General features: G+C 38.5%; 1 protein-coding gene and 1 pseudogene across 1 annotated transcript; one reads left to right on the forward strand and one right to left on the reverse strand.

Annotated features, from left to right (window-relative positions):
• The first annotated feature begins 250 nt into the window (after nucleotides 1-250).
• On the forward strand, nucleotides 251-2,722 carry LOC102870350 (sperm acrosome-associated protein 5-like). The gene is made up of 4 exons (XM_006898912.1): nucleotides 251-395; nucleotides 968-1,126; nucleotides 2,441-2,519; nucleotides 2,623-2,722. Exons 1-4 carry the CDS (start codon nucleotides 251-253, stop codon nucleotides 2,720-2,722), a joined length of 483 nt encoding a protein of 160 aa, XP_006898974.1.
• Nucleotides 2,723-5,450: 2,728 nt separating this feature from the next.
• On the reverse strand, nucleotides 5,451-6,625 carry LOC102870757 (annotated as a pseudogene).
• Nucleotides 6,626-10,711: the final 4,086 nt, after the last annotated feature.

Here is a 10,711-nt window from a genome sequence, read left to right on the forward strand (position 1 = left end):
CTTTGACTTCTTTCTCTGAATGTATCCCAGAATATTTCTTTCACCTTGTGTGTTGTGTTGGTTTTTTTTAATCTCTTACAGAGCTGCCTATGGGGAATGAGGTGAGGTGTCCACTTCTGAGACATCTGTGTTCCAGAATCCATCACTTAGATTTTGTTCACAGAGCCCAGCGTTCCAGAATGTTTGTAATTCTGAACACTATAGGGTAAGACTGAAACAAAGAACCAGTTAAAAGAGCTTGTAGGTTGTAATGGAGGCCTGGGGCACTGCAGTGGCAATCCTGGCCACACTAATGGCTGCCAATGTGGATGCCAAGATCTATGGACGCTGTGAGCTGGCAATGAAGCTGGAAAAGGCCGGCCTCAATGGCTTCAAAGGATACACCATTGGAGACTGTGAGACTCCAGCTTCCCCGGGTCCTGTCCACACCCCAGACCAGCTAATATACTCACACTAAGGCTCCCTTTGCCATTTATCAACTCCTCAGGCTAAGGCATGACCTTTTGCCTACCTTCTGGCCAGCTGTGATGAATGGTTTTAACTAGCTCTAATGGAAGCAGGAGTGGCATTCACTTCCTAAAATCATGCCTCTGGAAACTCTATGAACTTTGAAAAATGTTGATAGTTATAGAGGGGCTTCAGGCCTTTTGTTCATAGGGTGGCTATGAGTTGTGCACAACTCAAAGGTAATCAACAACAAGAATGTCATCACCATCATCACCTTCACAACCAGTGCCTTCATCTCCACCATAAATTCATCACCACTACTATCACCATTTATGCCATCAACATTATCATCTCTGATCTCTTACCAGAATCACTAATATAAACACCATCACCAGACCAAGATCATCACTCCCATAATTGAGATGCCAATCATCTATATCCCTATTCTGCCTCGTCCTAACATCCCCTATTCTCAGGTCCCATGCCTATCTGCTACTTCCCCCTCCTCCCCTGGTCCCAGGGATGTGCATGGCACACTATGAGAGTGGCTTTGACACCTCCTTCGTGGACCACAATCCCGACGGTAGCAGTGAATATGGCATATTCCAGCTGAACTCTGCTTGGTGGTGCGACAATGGCGTTACACCCACCTGGAACCTCTGCCACATGGATTGCCGTGGTGAGGGATCACTTGAGGTACCTTGAAACTGTGCCTGGCTCCACTCACAAAGAGCAAGGCTATCTAGGCCATAACTTTTAGCAACAACTATTGTTAGAAAAATGATGGGAGAAAAGATAGTCTCACCTGTTAGACACATCATCATTGCATCATTGCACTGAGAGGTAGTGAGGACTCAAAACTTCAAAACCTCATTCAGGTGGAAGTTGCCATTTTATAGGACTCAGTAACATGAAACTTAGGTTCATGTGAAATGCAGAGACAGATTATCCAGAGTTAGGGTTTCAGTGGTTCAGGATAAGCCAAGATGGTCATTGAGATTGCCCAGGCCCTAAAGAAAAAAAGCAAGTGTCTACCTGTAGGAATGGAAACAAGCTACTTGTGAAAAAGACAGTTCTGATGGTTCCAGTGAGGAATATTGTGTTGTTGATGACAAAATAGTAGTTAAATGTATTCGAGGTTAGCCAAAACAGTGATTATATCAGACCAAAATATTTGAAATTCATTATCTGAGATTATTTGGGACCAGTCCAAATGGAAGTTGGAGGTGTCCAAGTCTTGCCAACATGCCAAAAGAGGTCACCCAGGATTAGCCAATTTGAAGTTGAGGTTTCCAGAACTGACCACCATAGAAACTATATTAACAAAACTGGAGACTGAGGTACTAGATCAGTCAAAATGTAGGTTGAAGTTATTCTTAACCAATCAAAAAGACAGTTGTTATTCAGGATAGGCTAACATGGCAACTTAATTTATCTATGATTTATCAAGATGGTGGTTAATATTATTCATAACTAGTCAGAATGTCAACTGAAGTAATTCTGGTCCAGTCAACCTGGCAGTTGAGATCATCTGGGACTAAACCATGATTAGATATTCAGGGTTGAGGTTAACCATCACCTGAAACCACAGTGCTTGAAATCACTAGGACTGACGAATGTTACAATTGAGTAGTTTTCCATACCAGGTAATATGGCAGTGTTGGACTAGCCAGAATTTCAGTTAAGATAATTTTTAATCAGAAAATGACAGGTGAAGTCATCCAGAATCAGCCAACATGGAATTTGTGGTTATTCAGGACCAACAGATAAGGGTGTTCATAGCCATTCAACATGTGTTGAGATTATACAGAACAAACCAATCTGTCATTTGACGTAATTAATAAACAGCAGGTTAATGAATCAAGGTCATACAAAATCAACCAGTTTGGTAGTTGAGGTTATTTCAGGCCCAAAGGAATGCAGAATCTGTGACTCTTCTCCATATACTATCATCGTATCCCTAATGAATCAGATGTCCCTCTCTTTTCCCCAGACCTGCTCAACCGCCATCTCCTGGATGACATTCTATGTGCTAAGCAGGTCGTGTCCTCAAAAAAGGGTATGACTGCTTGGTGAGTTCACGAGGATGGCCTGGACCTGGGCGGCTGGCATATTAGCATCTCCCCCCCTTCAGTCTATCCAACTTCATCATCTCTACTTTCTTTCATTTCCCAGGGATTCTTGGATCCAGCACTGTTATGGTCATGATTTATCTGATTGGCTCAAGGGTTGTAATATGAGTGTCAGAATTGACTCAAAGGAAATTAATTCATGATTTACATTCTCAGAGACAGATTTTCTTTTGTCTTTCATTTGTGGTTCAATAAAGGATGATATATATAAAGAATGTAAGTGACCCTCTGATGTTTGACTTCCCTCAACTTTCCAGTATGTAAAGGTACTGCCACACAATTACTTGGTTCATATATTTAAATACCTAATCAGACAACCATAGGGTCGCTATGAGTCGCAAGCGACTCAACGGCACATAGCAACAACAATCAGACATAGTAGCAAGAAGTTTCACTTCAATCCCAAAGGCATGCGGTTCGAGGCCACAAGCTGCTCCGTGAGAGAAGGATATGCAATCTCTTCCTGTGTGATCAACTGCCTCTGAAAACCTCCCAGAGGGTCAACTATGAATCGTTTCCAAGTTTATGGTAAACAACAACAGCCACCACCAGAAGACAGCAAATCACTCAAGTCACAAGATAATATTCTCCTAGGTTCAAATCCCAGCCCAAACATTTATTAGGTATGGTGCTGTGAACAAAGTGCTTGGGTTTTTTATGTCTCAGTTTCCCTATCTTAAAATGGAGATGATGATGATGATAGTAACTCTCTCAAGTGGTTGTTGGATTAAATGAGTTAATGTTTATTTATAAGATAGAAAGTACTTCATTTAAAAGATAGTTGTACATCTGAAGAAAGGAGCAAGAGTGGTAGGGTATGAAAATTGATTTATCTTTCAAAGAATCACCCAGTTGAGGTCATCATGGGACCTTTAATCAAAGCAAGTACAGTCTCTTTATGAAGGATGGTCTGATTTCAGTTTATATAAGCTCAGTGGGAATTAGCAGTTTAAAGTGTCCACCTACTTCCATATCCTCCCATCTAGTACCATTCTAATCCTCAGTGCCTTCCAAACTTCTCTTTCAAGTTCAATGTCTTAAATTTCAAATAACAGACTGGAAATTTAGGCCAGGAATTCAATGCATACACAAAGCAGTACATACATTGTTGATGGAAGTAAAATAATAACAACCATTTTGAAAACGAGACTGGTAGAATCTACTGAGTCAGGGGAAATAGAAAGTATGAGGCATGAAGGAAAGTTCTGGGTGACCTGTCACTTTCTGTTTCTTGATCCAGGCACTAGTCACACAGATATTTTTAATTTATGGAAATTAATAAAAGTGTATCTTTTTCCTATTTGTTGAACTTCAATCAATAAAATTGAAATAAACAGATAAAAGATTTTTATCTGTTATATTTCCATATAAGACATTCAAAAGAAAAAAAAAGATTTAAAACTCATGGGGGGGGGTAAGAGCACTGCATACAAAAGAAGAATTCACAAAAGAAGTATAAAAAAGAAAAAATGAAATATAACTTCATTGATAATTAAATAAATACAAAAGGAATTAAATATTTTCAGTTCTCAAATGGCAAGGATTAAAAACAATAAACTATTTAAAAGGGCAATTTCTTATTTTTTATTGGAACATAAACTTTCATTCATTGTTAGTGGGGTATAATCTTTTCAAAGAGGAATGGGGTGGTGACAATGAAAGCTCAACTTGTTTAGTAATTTCCACCTTCTGCTGGATCACCTTTTTTGGGAATGGGAACAAACATGGATCTCTTTGGGTTAGTCAGTCAGGTAGCTGTCCTCCAAATTTCCTCGCATAGACTAGTGAGCATGGTCAAGGCTATATCTTTTAGTTGAAACATGTCAATTCTTGGGGCCTTATTTTTTGCTAATGACTTTAGTGCAGCTTTAATCTATTTCTTCATTACCATTGGTTCTCTTGATCATATGGTACTTCCTGAAATATTTCAGTGTCAGCAAATTCTTTTTTGGTACAGAGATTATGTGTCTCCTTCCTCTTCTTTTGATGTATCCTGAGTCATTCAAGACTTTGCCCAAAGTATCTCTGCATATTGCAACTTGAGGCTTGAATTTGTTTTTCAGTTCCTTCAGCTTGAGAAATGTGGAGCAAGTTCTTTTTTTATTCTACAATTCCAGCTCTCTGCTCATTTCCTTATAACACTTAGCCAAGTGTTTTCTTCTCAAGTTGTCCTTTAAAGTCTTTTCAGCTCTTTTACTTCAGCATCTCTTCCCTTTGTTTGGGCTTGAAAAGCTATAGTCAAACTTAAGGGTTTCTTCTGACATCCATTTTTGTTTTTTCTTTCTCCTCTGCTCATGGATCCTCATGGATAATAATATCCTTGAAGTCATCCTACCACTCATCTGGTCTTCAGTCACTGGTGTCCAATGCTTCTAGTTTTTTTTAAATACTCATTTATTTACAAAGTTCGAATACATTGTTTTTCACACAAGATCTTTCCCATTTCCTTAAACGACATACACATCAAATTGTGCAACCCTATCATTAATATACCTCCCTTGTCCATCCTCAGTCCTCTGCTTCCACCTTTACCACCCCCTCCAGATCTTCATACTCATTCTACAATAATGACTTTATACAGTATTTGTCTTTACGGGACTGAGTTAGTTCACTCAGCATAATGCTCTCCAGTCCTATTCTTTTTTTTTAAATTTTGACTGCTTTATTTTATAAAAGTTTACAAAATCTTTCCTTTTTCAAATTACAAATGTTTCATATGCTCTAAATCTCAGAAAAAAGTTATTTTTATTTCATTATAAATGTTACCATTACTTATGAAGAGTAGATCCAAACAATAATTTGTTCAAGTTTAATATGGATAACCACACACTATCAATTATTTTCTGGAGACTAACTGAAGTAGATCATTTATTAATTTCCCCATTCTAAAGCCTTCATAAATTCCTCTTCAGTGAAAGACAGCATGTTGGCAGCTTCAATATGCATCTTTTGCCTTTTTAAAACATCAATTAATTTCAGTTGTTTTTTAAACCTTATCATTAGTTCTCCTTTTTGCTTTTCTAGCTTATTTTCTAATTTTAAGGTTTCAATTTTTTTCTGTTCTTCATTTGTTATATCCTTGTTATTTTGCCTTAATTTTTTTTAACTCCAGTTTATACTTTTCTGCTTCTTCTAGAGCTCTGTTCAAGCGAACTTCCATGGCACTTTGACTAGTGTCAGTCTGCTTTAGAAGTCTTCTTTTATTTTCTAATTCCCTTTCCATTGAAGACAACTGTTGCTGTAATCCATCACATTTTTTGCTTGCTTCTTCTGAAAGAGCTTTATATTTTTCTATTTGAGACTGTTGCATATTAATTGTACGCTGCTGTCTCATACAATCTTCTTCAAAATTTTTTACTTGAGACTTTAAATCCTGAATTTCATCTTCCTTTCTATTGCATTCACAAACAACATTATCTAGTTCTTCTTGCATAACATGGAGTTTGGCCTTTAAAAATCTGATCTGACCTTCTGTTCCAATATCTTTACTAACACCAGGGAAAATGTCACCCTCTATATATTCAGGTATGCCTTTTTCATCCAGTTGCTCTTCAATTTTGTTAATTGTTTTTGTAAGAGAAAAGTCTGAGAAATCATCTGGAATTGCAACATCGTTGGCATTCTTTACATTAAAGTATTTTAATTTTGAACTTGAATTTGTTTTCTTTCCTTTATTCACAGAGTATAGTTTGTTTGAAACGTTCTTTACTGGACCAGTGGTTTTAGTCTTTGGCTTAGTTTCTGAATACAGATGCATTGCCTCTTCACAGGACAACAGATCTCTTAAAACTGTATTCATCCTCCTTTTTGTCATAAGATTTAATTTGTGAAATAGGCCTAGATTGTACCCCCTGCTGGTCTCTTATTGCTTCCTCAGCTTGTCGAACCACATCAGCTGTTTTTGCCTCCAACTCTGCATTTAAACGTTTATATTCCTCCTCTTTGGCGAGCAGGTCCTGTCCCAGTGAAGCAGGTTGCTGATCGCAAGATGGGGGCGGAGTCCTTGAGACACTCCGTCTCCTGAGACTAAGACCTCGTCCCGCCATCTTTCAGTGCCCTCCAGTCCTATTCTTAAGATCATTTTTAAATTCAAGAAGGATAAACTCGAGATCCAGGCCATGGTCTTCACAATTACTTGCTATGCATCAGAGAGCTGGACAGTGACTGAGGATGACAGAAGAAGAATTGATGTATCTGAGTTGTGGTGTTGGAGCATACCATGTCTTGAACATACCATGGACTGCCAAGAAAACACATAGATCTGTCTTGAAGAGGGTGAAACCAAGTTTCTCCTTGGAGGCTAGGATTTTGAACCCCGTCTCACGTACTTTGGCCATGTGGACAGGAGGAAAAGGACATGATACTCAAAGATTGGAGGGATAGCGCAGCAAAGAAAGACTCTGGATGAGGTAGATAGATACAGTGACTAGGGCAATGGGGATAGGTGAGTTTGAGTCAGTGAGACTGGCTCAGGGTAGGGCAGGCTTCAGAGCTGTTGTACATAGGGTCACAATGAGTCACAGGTAACTTGATGGCATATAACAACAAACTCAAGATAATATTCTGTTTCTTGTGGACTTACTTTCGTTTTCTTCAGCCTCAATTTGAACTTACACAGGAGTAATTGATGTTCCACAATCAATACCTGGTCTGACTTTTTTATTATTTTATAGTTGTTTGCTTACAAAGTTCATATAAATTGTGTCTTCATTCACATTGTGTTTCGTACAATCATTCCCGTTCATTATACTTGGTTTTGTTTTTTTTTAATCTGGTGTGATTTTGACTGCTGATATTGAACTTATCCAATGATTTCTGCCACAGATGTAGTCAATCTGATTCCTATGCAGTCCATCTGCTGAGGTCCATGTATAAAGTTGCCATTTGTGGGGGTTTTTTTCTAAAAGGTATTTGTGATGAACAAATCATTGAACAAACAAAAATTGATCCTTCCATTTCTGGCCTCATTTCTTCCACCGGCTTTGTACTTACTGTCCAACTACCAATTCTTCTTCTTCATTTTTCCAGCTTTTGCATTCCAGTCACCAATTATCATTAACACATCTGGATTGCATGTTTGGTCAATTTCAGACCACAAAATTTGCTAAAAATCTTTCATTTCCTCCTTTTGAGCTTTAGTTGTTGGTGTGTATATTTGAATAATAGCCATATTAACAGGTCTTCCTTGTATATGTATTGATAATAGCCTATCACTCACAACAGTGTATGTCCATTCACAAAATGGAATACTACGCAGCACTCAGGAGCAATGATTTTGTAAATTATTACCTTACTTGGGAGGGACTAGAGAGCATTATGTTGAGTGAACTAACTCAGTCCAACAAGGACAAATATTGTATAAAACCATTTTTGTAGAATGAATATAAGGATCCAAAGAGGGTGGGGAGGATGGAAGCAGAGGGTTGAGGATGCACAGGGGGAGGGGGGATTAATCATGGAGTTGTATAATTTGATGAGTCAGGAGGTGGGGGAAATTGGAAAAATCTGTTCTCAAAAACAATGTATTCAAATTTTGTAAAGAAACAGTATTTAAAAAGATAAATTTAAAAATTTAAAAAAATTGTATGTCCAGATATAACTTAAAATTATCTTTTTAACCATGAATGTAACATTATTTTTCTCCTCTTTCTCATTCTCAGCATAGTATACCATGTGATTGTCTGATTCGAAGTAGCCAAAGCCAGTCCATTTCCTCTCACTAATGCCTAGAATGTTGATGTACATGTGTTGCATTTCATTTTACACAACTTTTAGTTTTCCAACATTCATAGTTAGTACATTCCAAGTTCCAAATATTAAAGGATGTTTGCAGCTGTTTCCCATTTTTATTTAGGCTCTACCTCTAATATTATAATGATCCATGTTCCTCTATTCATAGAGTTTTCAGAGGCCTGCTATTTAAGAAGCATATGGCCTGCACATTCATGTTTATCGTGGCTTTGTTCACAATAGCAAAGAGTTGGAAACAACCTAAGTTCCCATCAACAAATGAATGGATTAGAGAAGCTGTGGTATAGTCACACAATGGAATACTATGCTACATTGAAAAACAAGGAACTCATGCAATATTATTCAAAATGGGTGACCCTGGAGGACATTATGCTGAGTGAAATATCTCAGTCACAAAAGGACAAATACTGCATGGTGCCATTCTACAGTGTGGGACTGACATCAGGGTTGGGCTAAGACTGAGAAAAACTGGATAAATTATGTATACTGCATTGAAACAGATGAGGGAGAGAATAATTTAAAAGCGATATATGATAGGGTGTTATGGTTATCACAAGAGTCCACAATTAAGGTTGCATAGTGGAGTGTACTTGGGGCAGTGGGAGGGGTGCGGGGGGATTGTATATCAAAGAAAGAAGTTTTCTTTTACTTTTCAAAGAGAGGAGCGAACTGGGGGGGAGGGCTGGGCAGAGAGAAAAGTGCAACAATGAATTAATGGAAAACCAAAATCTCTGTAAATGTTCATTAAAATTAATAAAATAAATTTTAAAGAAAAGACGCATATGGTCAATCCTGCTTTCTAGACTGTCTTAATCTGGGAGCTAGTCTAAAACCTGTCAACCTTGGGTGACACTTCTGGCATTTGACACACTGGGGGCTTTTAGCATCACAGCACCTACAAGTTACCTCAGTACAAAAAAACTGACAAGTGCTGTACAATGATAAAAAAGAAAGACTATAGATACTTACACTGTAAAGTGTAAGTGGCCGTGACACCAGGAATATCATTGCTGATGTCAGATGGATCCTGGCTGAAAATAAGAAATATCATAAGAATGACTATTTGTGCTTTATTGACTATGCAAAGACATTTGTGTGGCTCATGACAAACTGTGGTTGACATTGAGAAGAATGGGAATCCCACAGCACTTTATTGTGTTCATGAGGGACCTATACCTGGATCAGGAGGCTATTCTGTGAACAGAGCAGGAGAATATTGCATGGTTTGGAATTGGGATGGGAGTGTGACAAGGTTGTATTCTCTCTCTATGCCTATTCAATATGTATGCTGAGCAAATTATCCGAGAAGCTGGACTCTATGAGGAGTGTGGCATCAGGATTGGAGGGAGACTCATTAATAACCTGCATTATGCAGATGATACAACCCTGCTTGCTGTGAGGAGGGCTTTAAGCACTTGTTGCAGAAGATCAAGAAATGCAGCTTTCGGTATGAATTGCATCTCAATGTGAGGAAAACAAAGATTCTTACCACTGGACCAACAGGCAGCCTCATGATGAATAGAGAGGAGATTGAAACTGTCAACAGCTTCATCTTGCTTGGATCCAAAATTAACATCCTTGGCATGAGCAGTCAGGAAATAAGAAGATGCATTGAACTGAGAAAATCTGTAGTTAGGGATCTTTCCAAAGTATTGAGGAGTAGTGATGTCAGTTTGAGGACTAAGGTGAGTCTGAATCAGGCCATAGTCTTTCTGATTACTAGCTATGCATCTGAGAGCTGGACAACGAATCAGGATGATAGACAAAGAATTAACATCTTTGAGCTATGGTGTTGGAGAAGAGCACTGAACATCCCATGGATAGCCAAGAGAACAAACAGATATGTCTTGGGGAGGGTGCAGCTGGAGTGCTCTTTGGAGGCAAGAATGATGAGACTTCGCCTCACATACTTTGGACATGTTGCTAGGAGAGACCATTCCTTGGAGAGGAACATGATGTTGGTAAGAGTACAGGGTGGGTGAAGGAGAGAAAGACCCTCAATCAAGTGGATTGACTCAGTGACTGCCACAATGGGCTCTAGTTTGTCAGGATGGCACAGTATATAGAACAGGATTCAGACAACTACAACAACAAAACTGTAAAATAATAAACAATACACAGATCATTTTTTTAAAATGGCTAGTACTCTATATAGAGAATTGCCAGAAGATGGGCAAGGTCCAGGGACTCTGGTGGCCTAGTGGCAAGAAGCTACACTGCAATCCCAGAGGTATGCGGTTCAAATCCACCAGATGCTCTGCTGGAGGAGTGGCAAGCTCCTCCTGTACCAGTCAGATCTGATTTGATGGTACACACACAAAAAAATAATACTTTTTTAAAATTTAATTTATTCATTTCAATGAAAATTTACAGAGATTTTG

Source organism: Elephantulus edwardii, unplaced genomic scaffold (assembly GCF_000299155.1).
Source record: "Elephantulus edwardii isolate Elephantulus edwardi_28Jun2011 unplaced genomic scaffold, EleEdw1.0 scaffold00239, whole genome shotgun sequence".
NCBI classification, from domain to species: domain Eukaryota; kingdom Metazoa; phylum Chordata; class Mammalia; order Macroscelidea; family Macroscelididae; genus Elephantulus; species Elephantulus edwardii.